The following is a 22,653-nucleotide window of genomic DNA, read 5'->3' as shown; positions in this document are numbered from 1 at the left end:
GCAAGAAGACAAAACGAACGAATAAAGCGTTGGACCCTCGCATACAACATGATTAACCCCTAAAACATACATGGCTCCGTATGAATATGAGCAATGAGGAAATCACTCTAGCTTGCGAAATGTTACCTGGAATCTTATGTAGGGATTTGTTATCTCGCTCTCCGTCCAACAACTGTAGATAATGTTACTAATACTATCTACGCTCAATATGGGGGAATGCCACACTTCTTATTAGTCTACACCAAATCTTATACTCAACACATTGAGCAAATGCATTTTTCAAAAAGATATCAACCACCAGAATTCCAATCGTTTGAAAGAAATGGCAATACAAAGTAACATATTGACTATTTCATCGAAACTTACAAAAACATCAGAACATATAATGATTTCATGGTGAAACAGTTCATTTACTCTCTCCGTGGACATATATTCGACTGGTATATCGACTTGGAACCCAACTCGATAGACAGTTGGAATGCAAAATAAAAGCTAAACTAAGAATATCACTTATTCAAATCTTGTTCCACTCTTACCCACCATGGTTATCTATGTAGCTCCCCGCCAAACGCTAACACAAATCCCAAGGTACTAGGTGGCACCTCGAAATTTCGGCATGGTCTCCTCTGTTTATGTTAGCGTTTCACGGAACTCAAACCTGATAAACCAATTTATAACAAAACCTGTATATAAAAATGTAGATACAGGAAAATAACAGCGGAAGACTAATTACATCTAACATGTAAGTAGATCAGAGTGCGGAAGATTTATCAATATACAGGCTTACCAAAACACTCTCACTCTAATAGAGGCCTAAACTCTCAAATCCAAAAACTACATACATCCTGGATGAAACTGACAACACTAAGGGATGTGGCCCTAGTGCTCACCAGGCAATAAAATCTGATCGTCGATCTGATCGACCAGATACTCCTCAATTACTGCCTCTACGCCTGCCTCGACAGCTGCAAGTGCTGAAACTAAAAAAAATAGGAAGGAAAGGGTGAATAACAATGGTTACCCAGTAAGTCCACAGCCAATTCCTACTAATAACCCTTCCTAAGCATGATCGAATAAAGCATACTGAACATTTTAATACATGCAAGGTTTTACAAGATAAAATACGATCAACTGGTACATATAGCCAGGGATGAGCAACTAAACAGTTTTAAAAATTACACATAGCATCAATCATCCATACTCATCATACATTTTTCATTTTATGCAAATAAGATTGCCAACATTGAAATAATAGACATGCTTCTCATTTATAATCCGAAATATAACAACAGATACATAATACAAATGGTGGAGTATTGGAATTAAAGAGTTAGGATTCACGACTGGATCGCTCCCAGTCAGGACATGATGTTACAACATAAATCTGGTTTTTAGTTCCTGATTTTGTGGCCGGTCGCTGTGCTTACCACACGGGTGACCATTTATCCGGCTCAGGCTGGCCGTTTGACGTGACCGTAAGCAATGGGTCTCTTTTCGATGTGTCAGAACGTTCGACTACTACTAGATTGTTAGTGATCACTGACTAATCATCTTCGTCTATGCCTATCAGGCGTGCATGTAATTCCCAAATGACACTCCACTCGTATACGACCACCTTTACAATACACGTTCACTGGTAAAGATAAGAAAGGAATGGACCCGGATTCCAATTGTGACTCCACTCTCATACGCGTCCCATACCACGTATGAGTTTGGTGGTCCCTACCGTACATCCCAAGATAGTGTACCCCTCCGGATGATGTGACACATTATCCCTTCAAGCATTCACAAACCCTTTAACAGCTCACAAAATAGCTACGTACATATATGATTTTTCATTTAAACAAAAGAGAAATTAACATAACAGGGTTGAGAACGGATATCCAGTTCCTACCATGCAACCGTGGCCAATCGGCCTAAAATAAATAACAGTACTCAGCGCAAGCGCTAACATAATCGGAAATAAACATGCAACCCTTTCATTAATAACCTGGATATCCTTTCACCAACCTACACACAACATACAACGTAAAATGCAGACATCACCCCTCGGGTGTGATTCTGACAATTTACCGTTTCATCCCTTTCTCATTCTTTCAACATTCTCATTTTTCGTCTTTTAAAATCAACCATCCATTTCCAATTTTTCAAGGTCATTATTTCGGTCTTTCCATTGAAAACCACCGAAGTTTATAAAAAAACAAGGTCCCAGCGATGTTCGGGACCAAAGCTGTTAAAAATAATGAAAGCTGGTGAAAATTTGGCTAAGTGTCGGAAACTCAATTTTTCAAAGTTTTCGAAATTGAAAACGGGTTTTTCGAAATGAAAGTTTCGATAATGAGATTCGACACCATATAGTTTTTGTAATCTAATTCAAAGAAACACGAAAGTTATTTCATTTTGAAAACTTGCCGAAAACGTCGAAAATTACGTTTTGTTCTTTAAACCAAAATTCGGATTTTGATCCTTTGAGATTTGGATCTTAAAACCATTCCCATTGTTCCGAAATGGGGGGTAAAACCTTAATTTCATTAAAGAAATTAAAGTAAATGGAAAGTAAAATTAAAGAGGACATTTACTTAAATGTTTTTAATGAAATAAAGGGTGAGAAATAGTGTATAAGGTGTGAGGAGGTCAAGCCAAGAGTCAGAACACTGTTCTGATCAAAACTGTGTCTGTCGGTGGCAGAACCAGGATTCTGTCGGTGGAACCGACAGATTGGTTATCGGCAGATGTCGGTGGGACCGACGGTCCTGCCGACAGAACAAAGTTTTCGGTGGCTTCTTGATTTCGTCGGTGGCAGAAGCAACATTCTGTCGGGGGACCGACAGAATGCCTTCGGTAGGTGCCGGTGGCACCGACCCTTCCCACCTACAGCCTGAACCTCACTCGCGATTTTTGGGTTTTTCGATCCCTTTTTCGATTTCTTCTTCCATTCTTCGAACCATTCGACCCACCCACGATTTTGTTATCAAAATTTGATAAAGCATAAACAAAACACCTACTTCTACCATGAATTTGAAATCAGACACCAATTTCTACAATTTAAATGCAAACAATAAGTTTTGTTTCAAAACCCTAAATGCACATTTGAGAAATCTAAAGCTACCAATAAGAATTGGAAGTCCCTTACTTGGTTGTGGACGCCAAGGATACAAGCTAGCACTACAAATCAGGGTTGGATGGCTCGAGAGTCGAGATTGGGCTGCCTTGGATGCCAAATAAGCAAGGGTTTGCAAGGTATCCGACAATGACGTTCTCCTTCGCTTCTACAATGAAGTATAGACCTAGCTCCTAACTCGATGAAGCCCTCGGATGGAATGTGTTGGGATTTACTCTAGCTACCCGGCTGGTTTTGATGAAGGATGGGGAAAACGAACAAGAATGAACAACCAAAGGTGGTGAAGTTGTAGCCCTCGTCGTGGCCGACAACTTTGCCTTCTTCGTCAAGGTTCAACTCGGCTTCGTTCGCTCACAAACTTGACGGAAATGGGTCGAAACCCTAGGGTGGAGAAGTGGCTGTCGTTTGGGGTTTTCTTAGAGAAGAAGAGGAAATAATGAAATAAAAGAAATCAGATTCCTTTTTATAATAAAGCTGAGGGGCATACTTGTAATTTCCCCCTCATTTCTAGTTTCGATCATAACTTAACTATTCGGACTCGAAAAACGACAAACGAATATACCATTTCGAATAATTTTTCGATTCGGATCTAATGGTGTCATCAAATCTTTTCGATTCTCGCTCTAACGAAATTCCACTGTTTTGGGTCCCACTTAACGCGAAATTCGAGGATTTTATAACTTTTTCCTCCGAACTCGAATTCAAACTTGCTTACAGGCTAATGTATATATTTTGGTCCTTTTGAATCTAATGGCGAAGTCGGTTTTTCTCAAAATTAATCATAGCAATATTCGAGTATTTTACTCTAAGTCTCTCATTCGATATTTCCCTCCAACTCTCACCATTTACTTTCCTCGAGATATGAGTTGAAAATCCGGGGTGTTACAATCTAAATCTAAAATAAATGACATTCGAAGTTGATTAGGTCGTGAGACCGAGTAAACTTCACATTTCCCCATCAATTAAGGGCAATGTAACTATATAAAAATAGATACATTAATAAAGAGCATGATGCAATTGTAATATTCACATATTTATCACAACTTACAATATTAAGAAAACAAATAATCAATATCAAATATACACGATTTAAGATTATCTTATTTTTCATTAGGGCTAACAACCACGGAATTTTATCATCATTATATCTTATTTTGAGATCTTCCTCGAGGGTTCTAAGGGCTCTCCCTATACGTTATCCTCATTTTAGGGACTATCTACCCACATAATGATGTAACCGAAGTTAATTATCTTATTTCAAACATAAGGAGCATTACTTAAAAACACAAGAAACACATGCAAAAAACATGGTCATAATATTTTAACATGACTACAATTTTATTTAAAAAAAAAAATACATGCCTTAAACCTTATTGAAATTAGATAATGTATATTTGATTCATATCATGCATGCGTTTTCTTGATATTCCATGTTGTGAGAAGTATTTAAATACTACAAAAAGATCATGCTCTTTCTTTATGTCTTTATTTTATATAGTTGCATCACTCTTAGTTCATAACGGAATGTGAAGCTTATTAGGTCTCATGATCTAATCGACTTTTTTTAACAATCATTTCAGATTTGGATTATTCATGGTAGGTAAAAATAGAACAGGATTGGAACACATGATATTTTAGTATAATCGTAATTCTATCATACAATAGGATTTGCATTAGAATATGGATTCACAATTTTATTTGGATACAACATGAACATTCTAAATTATTCTTAATATAGTGAAGTTTTTTTTTTATTCAATATAATTATAATAAATTTTCCTCACACTTCAAATTTTGGAATGTCGGTTTTATTATGAATCAGATTGCAAAATTCGAGGTGTGACCACTTGGTATCAAAGCTTTAGGCATTAGATCCATAGGGATTGAGATTGAATTTTAAGTGATTGTGAGGCAATGTTATACGAAAAAATAATTAGTATTTTTGATGAAAATTTCGATCTTAGTTTGGAAAAAAAATTATCAGGATTTTTGTTTTTTAGATCCTTAGAGTTTGCATCAAGAATAATTATCATTACCTGGAATATTGATATCCATAGAGATGAATATGAACTAGATAAACATTTAGTCATTTAAAGTGACATAAAAATAATTAATTTGGAACTTTTGAATTTGGAGTACAATGAGAGCTTTAAGTATTAGATCATGAAGATTATTTTTGGACTTCATATGATTTAGTTAGTAATACTTTAATGTAATTCCAAAGTATTGAAATTAAACTAATATTTGAAGTTCTCGAAAATAAAATAAAAATAACACCCAATACCCCTTATACACACAAAAAAAATTCAAAAGAAATAAGAACATTTCAATAAGAAGAAGCATCTATAGTTCCATCAAGTTCTCCATTTTTACCATCGTCGACTAGTCAATCTAAGAAAAAGAATAAGGTAACTACTCGAGCCCCATAGGTTTGTTCTCAAACACTAAATTATTTTTCAAGAAAAATATATAGTATATAAAATATTTATAGACTATCATGCATTTCATAACATGTAATTATTTTATCATGCATCATGCATCATGAAAATCAACACATCTCATGCTAACTCGAGCAACGCTGACCATGTCTCATGTCAACTTGGGCAACACTAACCACATCTCATACTAACTCGGGCACGCCAACCACGTCCCACGCAATGGACCTTCATCGAGAGCTTTAGGGCCTTTCCAGTCAAGGACCCATGGTCCTAGCTTGCTCATCAACTGGCTCATACCAAAAGTTCATGGCCCTTCATTATACAACACATGCATTATACACTATACTTTATGCTCTATGTAATAAATTCTCAATATTTTAAGTTTCATATATTCAAGTTCATACCATTCAAAGTAATCATATAATAATTTAGTTCTAGATCATATTCTTACTTGAGAAGAAAGCATACCAACATGCTACTAATATTTTTTTCATATGCAAACATGTGTTTTTTGAAAGGAAATTTAATACAAAAGAATATCTACCTTATGAAAGAAAAATTCTAGATTTTCACTTAAATCTCTTCTTCAAACTAACCCTTCACTTGCCTCTTTTCTAATCCCAAAGAAGAAGAAAATATTATGTTGTAAATGAAAAACAAAGAGAATTATTAAAAAATAAAAAATGAATAAGAGTAAAACCACACACTAATCACAATGTAAAAAAGCTCAAATTTGATAGCCTTGGGCAGTTAAATTTCATAAAATTTGACAGACCAAGAGGTCGAATTGGAGTCGAATTTTTCATTGTCAAAATTTTTATTTTTTTTTGACGAGTCGAAATTGTCAAATTAATGAAGAATGGGAGAAATTCGACAGCTCTAAGCCGTCAAATCTGGGAACATCAAGAATATCGATGGTCCTGGACCGTCAAAATTCAATTTCTAAAATTTGTAAGTCTTGACCCGGCAATTTTTTTTTTGTCGAATTTTCCTGTTTTCATGTAGTGAATGGAGTCTCCAAAGTTCCCAATGTCTTCCACCTCTCTCTATCTTCTCTCTTTCTTAACATAAAAGTATAGAGAAGCCTAATAAAATTTTTCTAGATTTTTATTCTCTAACAATCCCTTTTCTTGGATGACATTCCTTGCATAGCTTATTCTATAAGATAACTTCTAAATCCTCCAACACATTAATATAACATATAAAGAATATTTTTGAATTTCAAAAAATTTGCGGAATGGAGGGAGTAACTAACACAAGGCTTCCAACCATACCTTCCTTAGAAGAATGAAACATCCCCCTCATTACTCCATTGATTGACTACTTAACAAAAGAAGTCTCTTTCTCTCTCTCTCTCTCTCTTTCTTGCATTCTTTTATCACCCATTAAAATCAAATTATTTCCAACTCCAATTCCTCTTAAATATTGGGTTTTACTCCTGTTGTCCTTATCCAAAGCCCATTACAAGCAATCTAGTAAGGCATGTGAATTAAATTCTCAAAATAAAAACTCCAAACTACTATTTTTTTTTTTTTTCTACACTTATATCTCAATTTAGAAATTATAATTGAGTTGGTTGAGTGGTCAAAATAACTGAATTATTGATTTTAAAAAGGAATGAGGTTAAGCATACTTAATTCGGCAAACAATAAATAAAAATAGAGGCAGAGTTCAGAAAATTGAAAAACAAAATTAAAAATGATTGTAGGAAAAATTTTGTGGAGTAAGTATAAGATTATTTATTGATTATTTTGTTCAAGATTGAATAAGGATTGATTTTGAAAAGCATTCGTTACTGTTAAATGTTTATAGGAAATGGACACAAAGTGTCAATGGATAATGATAAAGTATGATAGTGTGCTTATATAAAGTACAATATTGTCGATTGAAGAGTATTGATAATTATTGGTATCCCATGATGTAATTAAAATATTGATAATTAGATAGTGATATATAACAAATTGTAAAAGTGAGAAAAAAATATAACAAAATTCTTGATGACAGAGAGATAATAAATTTTTATTTTTATTTCTTATATATTAGTAGAATGTGCATATTTTCATAGCAATATTTATAAACATAGTATTTGGTGATGAGTAATTTATTATGAAAATTTTTGGGTTAGTAGATGAACTCATAATTCTTATTTTTCATGGGATTGTAGGTTTCAAATTAAGTAAGGATCCGGAATTCTAACGTGGTTAATGAATATGGGGATTGCCACAATAGTCATATCGGGTAATTTTATATATTGTATACAATATTTGTTGAGGGATTGAGGGGATATAAAATGCATGTTTAGGAGGATTAAAATAGTAGCATAAGTATAATTATAAATCGAATTTTAATTACATTGTGTTGTGTCATAATATATTTTTAGGACATTAATAAGAAGAGGTAAAACTCATGATTGCATGAAGTTCAGTAGATAATAGCCTTTATTTTTATTGCACCTTATTGGATGTATCGGTTGAATTTTGTGAATTGAAAGATCGACTCGAAGAGTACTATTAGTTGAGTGTAAGAGAAGATGACATCTCATGAACGAGTTTCATACATGATATGGATATTTAGTTTTGGTAATGGCATTTGAATTTATCAAAGAACCAACAACTATTAAGGATTTGATGGATCAGGTGTTCAAGCAATACCTAGATCAATTTGCAGTATGTAGTATTTGTTAATGATATGCAGATTTAATTGAAAAGCCTAAGGGAGGTACCTTAGGAATTTGATTATGAGATCCGAAAGAAATATTAATTTTTTGGCAATCGAGGTATGTTTTTAATTCTAGATTGAAATTATTTTAATGGAGGTAGGTTGTAATACCTTGAATATCTATCGATACTAGTGAACCATTCAAGATTCTCAAGAGAATAAGAGCCATGTTACATTACCTCATTAGATAACAAGAGTGTACGAGGTATTCCATGTATCGATCTTGCAAAAATAGGTACCGGACCCACTCACATTATCCAGTGGCAAGTGATTTAAATTAATAAAAGAAATGACGTATGAGATGAAACCTATTCAGATCTTAGATACTAAGGAACAAGTCCTATGCACTAAAGCTATTTGAATGGTTAAGACGTTGTGGCAACATCATAATGTTGAGGAGGTCTAAAAGTTGGAGTTGAAATCTGAAAGAAATATCTAAATTAATTCAAAAAATTGAAGTGCATATTTAATTTTGAGGATGAAATTCTTTTAAGAGAGATATATTAAAGTACCTTGAATAATTATTTGGGCCATTATCCAAATCTAGGAAAAAAATTAGAAAAATTATTTTTGTTTCATGAATAAATAAATGAATTAATTATTGATGATATTAGAATTTGAAAGAAAAAAATAAATGGGGCAGGCAGAAAAAAAATAATAAAAGTTGGGTTCAGTAGATCCCACCCAAACAAAACCATAGATGTTATTGTGAAAGTAATTTGGTTTCAATTAAAACTTTTATTATTTATTTGATGAGAATAATTTAACATAGGGAAACCGTAATCATTCTAAGCAAGGTGAGGTGTAAATCAAAATTTATTTTATAATAAATACAACATTTCATAATTGTTAAGCTTATGCAATGTCAATCAGATCATTCAAAAGAGATAACTGATTAGAACATTAGATCAATTTAATAGATGAATAAATTTTACAATTAAAAAAAATTAAGTTTGAAACTCTTCCTTTTATATGGTTAATAATTTTCTAAAAAGTGAATTAATGAGAGAAAGAAAGTTTTTTATTTTCTTGAAGACTTTATTATAGTTCGAGGCTTAAAGTTTGGTTGTAAAAGTAATATTATGCCATGTGGCATATCATGAAAAATATGTAGACTAACTAATTTAAGAATTTGATAAGGTTTAAGGAAAAATAAGATGACATGTTTATTTAATACCACAAATATATGGGAAAAAGTGGGTCTCTTTATTGTTTTAATTTATCTCTACTATAAAATCTGAAACTACACTTCTAGCTTTGTAAAAAAATTTGGATCTTCTTAAAAGAGAGAGAGAGAGAAAAAAAAAAAAAAGAGGCACTACTAAACATAGCTTCTTTTCTTAATATTACAACCTAATTTATATCAGAAAATCAAGAAGTGGGGAAGCAAGTTTTAGGGAGGAAAAAAGGCTCAATAGCAAAACATCAGTGCTAGAGGTAAGTTTCATTCCTTCTTCAATTAAGGTTATTTTTAAAAAATTAAATAAAATAATCATATTAGATTTTTCAAAAATCAAAGTGATATAATTTAGTTATTATATACGTTCTTGAGATCACTACCCAATTTTGATAAGGTTTAAGGTATGCATTTCTCTTTATAAAATTGTAGTCATGTTAAAATCTTATGATCATGTGTTTCTTATGTTGCTAAGTAATACTCATTATCTTTGAAACAAGGTAATTAAATTCGGTCATATCATTCCGTGGATATAGATAGCCTCTAAAATGAGGATAACTTATAGGGGGAACCCTTTGAGGAAGATCCCAAGATGAGATATAATGATGGTGAAACCCCGTGAGTATGACCCCCCTAAAGAAAATAAAATAATCATTAAAAATGTATATTTTATGCATATCATGTATTTTCTTGATATTGCATGTCGTATAAATATGTGAATATTGCAATTATATCATGCTTTTTATTTATGTATTTATTTTTATATAATTACATCACCCTTAGTTGCTGGAGGAATGTGAAGTTTACTAGGTCTCACGATCTAATTAACTTCTTCTGTCAATCATTTCAATATATAAGGTCGATATCTTTACTCAATTAGTAAGGAAATTGTTTCTCAAAGAGTAAGCAAAAGAGTGGCTGTATTTTTAGCAATGTTGATATGGCAAAAAGAGTCATTCACAACTCAAATTGGAGGTTGAGTTGTGATTTTCTGCCTCCCCCTCTACTCTCCTGGTGTGGCATGTACATAGAACCATAGGTTTTTGCCTTGGGATACACAACTGCATATTTTATGGGGATGTGCAGTTTGTGTATCGTGAGAAAAAAATCTATGGTTCTATGCACATGCCACATCAGGAGAGTACGTCAGAGGGGGAGTCAATTTATACTTATTCTTGGAGGTTATTATCGGTGCGATTCACGGTCACATACAGTATCTCGTTCTTATACAATAGGTACGGTGTATACATGGAATGTGTTCGGTTGGAATTTGAAACACATCAAGTTCCTAATCAAGCCGTTTTGCAATTGAATGCAGCCATATGTGTTTGCTCTCCAATAAATATGTTTCACTTAGACATCGTTGGTCGCTTTAGGAATGTGACATTCTTCTAAACTACGACTCTCTTTGTATTGCAACTTGGATTATGTCTAACCTTCACACCTAACATAGGTTCAACAAGTTTTTGGATATGTCAACTCGAAAGAGGAAGACCAAGTTCGACAAGATGTTGGTTTCTCCAAGAATACCCCTAGTTCTGATAATGGAGATGAGGAAGGCTGAAAAACCATTCCAGTCAAGATATTGGCTTCATAATTAGAAGGATTGTTAGGCTTCAATCCTTTTCTGTTCTTTCTTTTCTTTCCATGAGCATGCTTCTCATAATTGAGTATGCCGACAACGGTATCCGTAGAAGAGAGACGAAAGATAATCTTAAAAATATTAGTAATTTATTAAAGGGGAATGTTAATATCTAAGATCTCATGGGATTGTTAGCATTGTCCAACACTTTTTTTTTTCTAATAATAATCCTTTTCGTTTTGTCTTTTAGTGAAAAAGATTAGGATGTATTGGTCTTTTATACTATAAATGCTTTTTTTAATGATTAAGCAGGGAGGGGGGGTTAGGCAGACCCTCAACCAGAAAAAGAGGAATTACAATCTATCATAATGATGCCCAAATGTATCCTTACAAACAATGTGCCAAAGACGACTTGGGATATCCTTGTGGTCGAAGAGCATTCTACCCACATAAGAGAGGAATGAGGCTAGCTAGGAAGTCTGCTATTTGGTTGCATTAATCTAAAGACAACTCTTTGGAAGAGGGCAACTTTTGACCGAATGGCTTTAACCAACCTATCTTCTCTAACACTCCCCTTTGATGCACCCAATGGCCACATTGGAATCCGTTCTAACCTCTAGAACTTAGATATTAGCCCCTTTCGCCATAGTCAACCCTTTAAAAATAGATTGTAACTCATGGAAAAGAACCAATCTTCCTTGGGAATGTTCAGCTAGAGCTCTAACAGTCTGGCCGTTACTGTCTCTAATGAAAGCTCATTCTCCACCCCTAATACCTCTAAGGGAGCCATCTGCATTAAGCACATAAAAATTATCTGACGATTTGTCTCACTTGCTCATTGGGGTCTTTATCACAAAATTGGGAAAGAGATTCCACAAGGCCATAAAATTTCTCGATGTGGCATTGTCTTAGGTGAAGACTTCAATGCTTTGGACTCTTAGTTGTACATCCATGACAATGAAGGCTTCAAGGAGCTTAGGTGGGTTAAAGCTGCTCTAGAACATTCTTTTACACCTTTTAATCCATAGATGGTGGATGTTAGCATTAAAGGCTAGCATCTTCACCACTGAGCTTAACAATTTACCCTTGAAGTTGTTCCTCGCCCATTCAATCTCTATCCTTCAGTCATGATTTGAGTGGCTAATATTGGATTTCCTTAAGAATCTCTACCATAGCTCATAGGAGAAGTCGCACCCAAGAAACAAGTGGTCTTCAAACTATGTAGAATTCCTGCAAAAACAACACCGATAGTTATATAGGAAAATTTCATAGATAAATAGCCTTTAGGGCCAGGAGTCCACACAACTCTATCCTTCTCAGTGCAATCAAGGTCTCTTGAGCTGATTCGCTGCCATAATCCCCCTAGCGATGTTGCCAGGTGCAAAGGAAGCTGCCACTTGTTCCCTCTAAATAGGGTGCTGACTTTAGGTTCCTTGTGCAGCCTTGAGTCATACAAGTTGACCTGCTGGTTGTTGTTTAAGATCACCCCTCCTGTTGTCCATGGGTCTTGCCAAATGAATGTGTCTCCCCCATCTCCAATTATGTGGAATACCATATCTTGGATATTCCTCCTCATCTGCATGACTTTCGTCCACATCCAAGAGGCTTTAGCAGTTGTGGCCATATTCAAGAAATGATTACCTTTGATAAGATTCTTCTTGATCTAGTCCACCCATATGCTACTTTTGTTGAACGCAATATCCCACACATGCCTAGCAATCCCAGCACTATTTTAAAGCTCCATATCATGGAACCCCAGCCCTCCATCTCTTCTGTTCCTGGCTATTGTCTTCCAACAAATGCAACACATCTTCTTAGATATAAACTAGACAAAAAATTGTTCTACACCCTTAGCACTTTCTTAGGCAACATCAACACACTAACCCAATACCCTTGCATGCTACTGATCACAGACCTATTGAGGTCCATTCGACCAACTAGGGAGAAGAATCGCTTTCTAAGACTTGATCTTCCTTGTTATCTTGGTGATGAGGGGTTGGCAATCCCTAACTTTCAGTCTTGAAGAAATTAGGGGCAACCCAAGGTACTTTATTGGCAGGGTGGCTTCTGAATTTTGTAAGATGTGGCTAGTTCTAGCTTTAACATTGCAACTCATGCCTGGACAATATATATTGATTTTGTTTAGGTTCATCTTCAGCCCAGTTGTTGAACCAATCCAAGGTTCCCTTGAAAGTTTTAGTTAAATTGGGAGTTCCTTTGAAGAACAACATGAGGTCGTCAGCAAAAATCAAATGACTAATAGTAGAGATCAGATGGCTAATAGCAGGGCACTTCCACTTAGCCATCAGCTCAATGCTACCTTTCCTAGTTAGTTCCTCAAGCTTAGCTGAAAGCATCTCTATCACCAGCACAAACAAGTATAGAGAAATAGTGTTTCCTTGACGGATTCCTCTTTCACCTTGGAAGTACCCTTTCAAGCTGCCATTAAGGGCTACTGAATACATAAGAGAAGAGATGCGTCCCCAAATCCAGGCAATGAATTTATAATTGAAATTCACCACTTCAAGGCAATAGATGATGGCCTCCCAAGCCACCGAGTCATAAGTTTTTTTCAAATCCACTTTGGCAACACATTGGGGGGGGGGGGGGGTGAATGTTCCTGACAAGATCATGGGACAATATTATGTTATCCTTGATAGATCTGTCTTGAATGAATGTTGATTGGAAAGGATTGACCAACATGTTCAGAGTTCCTTTGAGTCTATTGGCAAAGATCTTGGAGAAGCACTTATATAGGACATTGCAGCATGCTATTGGCTCGTACTCTTCAATAGAGGATGGCCTTTCTGATTTAGGAATAAGAAATAAGGTTGTAGCATTCACTTCTTTAACCATATTCCCTCTCTGGAAGTATAATAGAATAGTAACCACCTCATCATTTCTTATGACGTTCCAAGACTTGTGAAAGAAAGTAGTCAAATACCCATCTGGGCTAGGGGCCTTGTTCCCATCCATGGAGAACAACATATTTCTATTTCTTCTTCACTAACAAGAAAGATCAGCGCACTGGCAACATGATCATCCAACTTCTTGAGCTGAACCTCTTGGTTGTCAATGTTGCTATCTGAGCTTACCCCATAGAGGTTCTTGTAATAACCAAGGATTTCTTGCTCTAGGTCTTCATCACTTTCTATCTAGTTTCCATTGTTGTCTTGCTACAAGGAAATTATATTCCTAGCTCTCCTAACAACAAGGGACTTGTAGAAGAAATGAGTGTTTGAGTCACCCAACTTGAACCAGTTAACTCTAGGCTGTTGTCTAGTGGCTGCCTCTTCCCTTCTAGCAACCTCATTGTAGCTTTTAGCAATCATTTTCTCATTTTCTGCCAGGACCACGTTCAAGGGCTAGAGTTGAATTTCTTTTTGGACCCTCTCTAATTGTTTAAAGGTTTGTACAACAACTTTCTTGTCATCACGAAAATGTTGGGAGCTCCAAGCCTTCAAACCAACCTTCAACCTCTTGAGCTCGAGCAACATAATAAATTCTATGAACATTTAAGTATTTTGAATTAATTTTTTTTTTTTTTTTTTTTGTAGTAATGCTTTGCCAATCAATGCCAACATAATCAATGCATTTATAAATGACATAATAAATGTATTTATTGTGTAAAAGACTAACATGGTCATGCCCCTTTCATTAAAAGACAAGATTAGGAGGGGTCTTATTAGAAAAAAAAAAAAATTGGACAATGCTAACATCGTTATGAAGTCTTGGGCCTTAGTATTCCCGATAGGAGGGAGATGAAAGACAACCTTAGAAATATTAGTAATTTATTAAATATTTCGAGATAACTTAACTTATAAAGGGTATTTCTGGTATTTTTAGATAATAATTATAACGGAAGTTACAAAAAGTATTTTCAAAGATGAAGTTTGAAAAACAAGGCCGTAAATGGTCTATAATTCAAAAATGGAGAGTTGTTGGTCTGTAATTTCAGAAATTTAATGTGCCACCCCGCCAAACGCTAACACAAAGCCCTATGTCAGATCTCAAGGCACAAGATGGTGCCTCAAAATTTTGGCATGATCTCTTCTGTTTATATTAGCATTCCAAGGCGTTCAACCTGCACCTGATAAATGACATACAATCCTGCATATATACATACAAAAATATAATACTAACGGAAGCCTATATACATCTAATAACGTACGATAGATCAGAGTACGGAAAAAGAAATTTATATACGGGATTATATAAATATTTCTCACTCTAACAAAAGTCCTATCACTCAAAATAAAACCTATAATACTCTTAGACAAATCGACACTACTAGGGAATATAACCCCAATGCTCACCAAGTGACGGACTTTGGCTATTTATTTGACCCACCAAATGATTCTCACTCGTTTTCTACACCTGTCTCGTTAAGCTTCAGGTCTGAAACTAAAAAAATGGAGAAGGAAATGGTGAGTAACAATGATTATCAAGTAAAGAAGAAAACAATTTCTACCAATAACCTTTTCTAACATGAACGAATAAGCATGCTAAATCATTTTAACATATGTAAAATTTTATAGAATAAACTACGATTAACTGGTACATATAGTTAGGGATGAGCAACTAAACATTTTAAAACTCACATTAAATTGATCAATAATACTCACTATAACATTTTCTTTTTATAAAAGTCTAATTGGTCAAATGAAAACATTATATTTTTGTATAAACATGCATTTCATTTTATATATCAAAATAAGTCAACGTGTACATAATACACAATGGTGGAGTAATGGAATTAGAGAGTTGGGATTCACGATTGGATCGCTCATAATCGAGACGTGATGTTTCATAATAAATTATTAGTTCCTAATTTTGTGGCTGATCACTATTTACCACACTTGTGAGACTATTTATCCAGCTCAGACTGATCGTTTGACGTGATTGTAAGCAATGGGTCTTTTTTCAATGTGTTAGAACGTTCGATTACTATAGATTGTTAGTAATCACTAACTAATCATTTTCATCTATGTCTATCAAGTGTGCATTTGATTCCCAAATATATAAATCAATCCTATACGACTATCTTTACATTACAACTTCAATGGTAAAGATAGAGAGGAATAAACTCGGATTCCAGTTGTAACTCCACTCTTATACGCGTTTCATAACACGTATGAGCTTGGTGGTTCCTACTATGCATCCCAAGATAATACACCACTCCGGATGATATGATGCACTATCCCTTCAGGTATTCACAAACTCTTTAACAACTTACAAAATAGTTTTATATATATATATTATATATATTTTTTTATTTGAAAAAAAAAAATAACAATACAAGATTGATAATGGATATCCAGTTTTCTACCATATAACTGTGGCCACTCAGCCTAAAATAAATAACGGAACGAAAAAATAAATAGCGCCTCGCGTTAACAGAAAGTATATCAACATACAACCAGTAACATTATCCCTAAATGTCCGTTCACCAACCTACACACAACACAATAATGTAAAATGCAGACATTACCCCTCGGGTGTGACTCTGATATTTTACCGTTTCATACCCTTTTTCCCTTTTTTTGATTTTTATATTTTTCAATCTCTCAAATAAAATATCAATTTTCTGATATTCATAAACTTAATATGAGTTCATTGAATATTTATTTTTTTTTCAACCATAAAATTCATTTTTTATCATTAAAATTAAAAATTTACAAAACTTATATCAAAATAGGGTCCGAGCGGTGCACATGACCCAACTGACGAAAATAACCTGATGAAATATCCTACCCACGTATAATTTGTTATAAAATACAATTAAACTTATCAAATATGCAAGTTTTGACGTGAATTTAAAATAATCAATTGAATTCTATATTTTTGGAAACACATAAGAAATTTTAAATAAAATCCTAAATATAATTTTCACAATCTACGATTACTAATAGAAATTAAAAGTTCCTTACAATCTCTAGGCAACGGAATTGAAGCACGCTTACGAAATCGAGGTAATCGGTATGGAAATCGAGGTGGTTTGAACTTTGAGATTGTTGATTTTGAATCTAACATAATGATTTTGAAGATCTCGATGTCGTCTTCCTTTTTTTCCTTTTGCGACAGAGGATGATTTGATCTCAAAACGGATGAAATCCGATGTCGAAGTTGCGAGACTCCCATATATATATACAACTATTTTTTAATGATACGGGGTGAAAAAGAAAAGAAAACGAAAAGAAATTAGGTGGATTTTGTAGAGAACGAGACTGTAGATAATTTTCTCTTCTGCGTCAAAGGTCGAAGATAGATTGTTTGCGACGAATTAAAATTGAAAAATCAGAAGAAATTTTTTTTTTAAACCTTCATTGGTTTTGGACGCATGAGAATGATGATGAATATAAAAAAATTAAAAATTTTATTTATATAAAGTCTTGGGACAAAATCGATATTTTGCCTATTGTTTCGATCGATGATAACTTGACCATCCGAATTCCAAAAGTAACAAGTGAATACTCTATTTTGTCTAATTTTTTGTTCCGGATCTAATGGTATGGTCAATTTTTAATAAATTCTATCTCTAACAAAATTTATATTTTTTGCCCGTGTGACCCTAAAATTGACATCATTTTCGTTTTTGACAATAATTCGACTTCTTGATCTCCAAAAATGACAAGTAAGTAATCATCTTTATATAATTTTCATTACGAATTCAATCGTATGATTAAATTTTAAAAATTCTTGCTCTACCAAAAAGTCATTATTTTAACCTGATATGACTCGGTAATCGAGGATTTTATAACTTTTCTGTTCGGATTCGCATTTGAGCGTGCTTACAAGTTAAATATATTTTTCAATCATTTTCAACCAAATGGTAAGGTCAGATTCCATTAAAAATGATCAAAAACATCCTAAAGTTTTACCCCTAAGTCTCACTTTCAAGATTTTTTTTAAATTCTATTTTTTTCCTCGAGATAAGAATCAAAAACCAGAGTTTTACATTTAACTTTAAGAGTCATTTTCCCAAAAAATAATTTATTTACTGAAATCATTTTTACCAACTTTGTACATAATTTGGAAAAGTGTGTTGTCCCCTGTGACTAAGAAGATTTCGTCCCATGATTTGGAAACTTGCCCTTTAATATATCTTTTTTTAATTAACTAGATTCAATTGAAGACTAATCCAATTGATTCTATTTAAGTTTTAAGTAGAACTTATTCAACTACACGAAAACTGAAAATTTTGACAAGAAAATTCAATGGGCCAAAGCCCACAAATTTTAAATTAAAGTTCCCCAATTTGAGGGCATAGAGCCTTCAAATTTCTCCCATCCTTCATTAATTTGACCATTTCGATCCGTCAAAAAAAAATTGACAATGAAATATTTGACGCCTTGAGCTGTCAAATATAGGTTTTTTTCACTTGATCTTCATGAATCAACCATTGATTAATAAAAGAAAAGGTGCACTTTCCAAAGTAATTATCAAATCATGTTGTTTTTTCCTGATTGAGGGATTAGATATTTTGAATAATCAAATAATGCTCATGTTATCCTAAATACCCCTGCTAAATAGTCGTTGGTAGATCTGGCAAGCAAGATGAGCTTTATTAGTAATTTCTAGCCATCTGAGCATTTTCACTTTACCAACAAGAGTAATGATTGTATTTTGGCAATTGGTAGTTCAATAGATATTCAAGTGCTGAATCAAAATCATATTCAGAGACACCACCATTTAATTATTAGAAGATGATATAAATGCAAAATGGCCAGCCTGAGTTCCTATAAACTTGGCCATGACTTTCAAAGCGTCAAGTCATATTGGATCTCGAATGATTCAATGCGATTGTCTCACTCAATTGCCTCCAAGAATGAGATGACTAACCATGCTTCATAATGGTTAAAAAATGGAATCCCATACATCAAGATCATCCAACATTCCTATTTGAAACCACAAAGCACTTTGCACCACAATTCAGACATTCAGATTAAGGACATTTTATGTTTAAAGTACATTGATATAAGAAATCAACCATCATAATAGTTGCACTAACCATTTGATAATAACATCCATTTTTATGCTGTCTATCAACATAATCTCATAGAAATTAAATCCCAAGGGGGGATACAGATTTGTCACTGGGATGTGTTTGATTTTGTAATTCTCTCTGCCTCCGTTGGGACTTAACTTCCGTGCAAGATCACCATGCATAGGGTTCACGTGCAATTCTTTGAGTGTGGTGATTAATTGCAAACCTTCAGGTAGAGTCCTCAATCTTGGACAACTATAGAATTCGAGGCACTTCAAGCTTGGCAAAGCTCCTTCTTCAACTTCTATCCATTCAATTAGAGATTCTGATTGAATAAGGAGAACTTCCAGACTAGGAAACCCACCAGACCTGAAAAATTCTCTACCCATATGTTTTTCTGTGAAGGCGTAATTCAAACTGAGATGTTTTAAGTTGGGAAGGAACTGGAGGATAGAAATTGGGATCTCAGGTAAGTCAGAGTTGGTTAACTCTAGTTCGGTAAGATTTTCCATTGAACTGAGCCAGTCGGGCATTTCTTGTAGGCACCCGAAAAGACGAAGAGTTCTTAGGCAAGGCGGAGGAGAGAAATGTTCAAAAGAGGGGAGTAGTCCTTTGTTGAAGGAGGATCCTGTATAATAACATGTGTCCTCTGCTGATAGAGTCAAGGAGAGAAGTCCAGTCATCTTCATTATAGAAGCATATAACTCAATTTCATCTTCTAATTCTGACAAATAACAAACTCCAAGTTTTCTTAGCTGTATTAAGTTACTTAACTCGCTAGCAATGCTACGTCCAGCGTACAAACCAGTCAAAGTCTGGAGGTTCGTCAATCGCCCTAACCCAGTTGGAATCAAAACCGACTGAAACATTATGTTCATTAGTAGGTGCCTCAATTGTTGAAGATTCATAACTCTACTCGGTAGTACATTTATGCTAGAATATCTAATATCTAAAGTTTGTAAATTTCCAAGACTACGTAGACTATCTGGAAGCTCTTTTAAAGGACGACAGTAGGTCAAGCCTAGATACCTTAGATGTATCAGATTATCCACTTCTTCTGGTAAGTTCTTCAACTTGGCAAAGTTTAGGTCCAGCACCCGCAAAAGTTTCAAACAGTAGAACATAGTTTCCAAGAAATTCAAATGGTTAATTGAACAGTCCCTATCCGAAATAATTATAGATCGAATATGGATATTGTTCAAGTTGAGATCATTTGCATTACCGACAGCCTTGATAAATAGCCGACGAATATTGAGAGGGATAGCTGTTTCTGAATTTGTATTGGTGATGAACATAGTTTCATCTCCTGCTACAAAATTGAGGTATGGGATTGGGACAGCACAAGAAATCGATTTTTCATGTCGAACTTGAAGCATTCCTAGTTCGATTAACTTTCTGATATTTTCTTCAGCTGTATCCTCCATTCTCTCTCCTGGAATTTCTTGAATTAGACCTTCGGCCATCAATAGCCGAATCAATTTTTCGTTCCATATACTGTCTTCTTTGGGGAAGATGCGACAGTACATTAAGCAGGATTTAAGGTAAAACGGCAATGAATTGAATTTTAGAGCAAAAGAAGAACTCTGCTGCATGTTTAACTCTCCTCTATGTTCAATCGATGCAATTGACTGATCCAACTGAGACTTGCCATGAAGAATTTCAACGAGACATTTGTTGATCATCCGTACTTCACTCTGGAACACATCACCAGCCACTTCCCGATCTTCGCTATTCATCCGAATGATGAATTGATCGGTACAATCATCTGCGTCGTAGATGGTATCTGTGCACCTACCCAACCAATTTTGAATCGATTTTTTCAATTCTATGCTGATGTTGGTGGTGGTCGTGGTGGTGGCATCTTCTTCTTCACTTAAAAAGTAACCGATTTGAATGAGTTTCTGGGTGAAAAGTTGGATTTGAGATTTTAGATCTGAAAGTTTGGTCTTAAGAAGTAGGATTTGATCCTCTAGACCATAAACTATTTCGGATTCCTGAATCAACAAATAATTCAATCTCTCAAGGAAGGAGGTTACTAAGGTTTCTTCCATTACTTGGATGTTAAGAAACAGATGAAGTTTTAGTGTATTTAACAGATGATATAAGCTGAGAGAGGTCAACGCTCAACAAGGATTTCTCTTTTTCTGAAGCAATTATCGTAGCTTTTCAAAGTAAAATACCAAAACTAACATCCGAGGGTGGGGTGGGAAAAATTGCTTAAGGCAACAAAATGATGGATTTGAGAATTTAAATGTGAAAGCTAGGACTTGAGAAGTAGGATTTGGTCTTCTGGACCATAAAATATTTCCAACCCCTTTAAATAACAGAGAATTTAATCTGTCAAGGAAAAACGTTACTAAGGCTTCTTCTTCCATTAATTCTCTAGATCATGTGAAGATACAGAACAAAGCCCTTTAGGTTTAAGAAGGCAAGACACTTTTGTTTAAATAAATAAAAGATTAGATAAGAGATGGACATCATTGGAGTCAAGGTCATCTCCATCTCTCGCTTTTGCACCAAAACTACAAACTAATTACTCTGCTGTCGATGCAAAAGATTAGAAACTCATAAGCCCTTTAGGTTTAAGAAGGCAAGATGCTTTTGTTTTAAAAAATAAAAGATTACATTTGACGCAAAAAAAAAAATTTCCTGATAGCGATAAGAAATTAGTAAATGTCTTTCTTGCTTGACTTTCATGTAATTATGCTCACACTTTCATTGGACAAGGAAATAAAAACTCAAATTCACACCTACTCACCCACTTGGATAGGAAACCAAATACTATTTTTAATATATAAAATTATTTTTGTTTAATGATTTTAATTCGTAAAGTCTATGGGTCATTATCAAGTTTAAATTATTAAATCAACTTTTTTTAATGATTTGGGAATTAAATATTTTGAAAAACCTAATCATGCTCAATGTTCATTTACTATACTCTTAAAGTGAAATGTCCTAAGTACCCTTCTAAATAGTTGTGTGTGAACCAGACACAAAGATTGGCTTTGAAATATTTAGTGAAGCCAACAATTCAAAGATTGGCTTGAAGATGAATTATGTATGGTTAACACAATGAAGTCCCCTCTTGCTTATCCAGTGGGATGGTTGAAAGTAATAGTAGAGGTTAGTAGCTCTTTATTTAATAGATTGTCTTGGGTTCAAAGAGGGAATTTACAAATTACTTATTAAGGTTACCCCTTTATTGATTTTGGTAGAAAAAGATGATTAAACATTTAAATTTGCACGTTCTTTTGATGAATAATGGAACTACTCTAGTCTCACCTGAATCATGGAATACCCACAATAAGCAAACAAAAAAAAAAAAAAAACTTAAACTTGTTCGCAATATCACCACCGACATACAAACCATTTAGAGTTTGTAGGTTTGTCAATTGCCCTATCCTTGTAGGGACTTGATAAATTTGGGCGTCCCAACTCAAAACCAATTGGCAATGAGTGGAGAGGCCCAGGAGTTTATAAGGAGAGAGACAAGGCAATGAGTATTTGATGTAAGACTAAACTCAACAGGTTCCCACACGTGTGGGCTGGACTAGGCCGAAGCACGTGAAGATCTGAACTGGGTAACATGGAAGAGAGATAGGCCAGCTCTATTACCATGATAAATTTGGG

At 34.4% G+C, this 22,653-nt stretch overlaps 2 protein-coding genes across 2 annotated transcripts; both read right to left on the bottom strand.

The window, feature by feature from the left end:
- Window positions 1–13,135: 13,135 nt before the first annotated feature.
- LOC147381828 (uncharacterized) lies at window positions 13,136–14,024 on the bottom strand. The gene is made up of 2 exons (XM_086429919.1): window positions 13,738–14,024; window positions 13,136–13,475 (listed from the first exon to the last, which is right to left on the bottom strand). The coding sequence occupies exons 1-2, from the start codon at window positions 14,022–14,024 to the stop codon at window positions 13,136–13,138; spliced, it is 627 nt and encodes a 208-aa protein (XP_086286045.1).
- A 188-nt stretch (window positions 14,025–14,212) lies between these two features.
- On the bottom strand, window positions 14,213–21,074 carry LOC147381827 (putative disease resistance protein At1g58400). Its single transcript, XM_086429918.1, has 2 exons — window positions 19,250–21,074; window positions 14,213–14,379 (listed from the first exon to the last, which is right to left on the bottom strand). The coding sequence occupies exons 1-2, from the start codon at window positions 21,072–21,074 to the stop codon at window positions 14,213–14,215; spliced, it is 1,992 nt and encodes a 663-aa protein (XP_086286044.1).
- Window positions 21,075–22,653: the final 1,579 nt, after the last annotated feature.

Source organism: Akebia trifoliata, unplaced genomic scaffold (genome assembly GCF_017979445.1).
Source record: "Akebia trifoliata isolate Shusen 1 unplaced genomic scaffold, ASM1797944v1 Contig00235, whole genome shotgun sequence".
In the NCBI taxonomy this organism is placed as follows: Eukaryota; Viridiplantae; Streptophyta; class Magnoliopsida; order Ranunculales; family Lardizabalaceae; genus Akebia; species Akebia trifoliata.
Note: the sequence above shows the minus strand (reverse complement) of the source record. Positions and strands in the feature narration are given on the sequence as shown.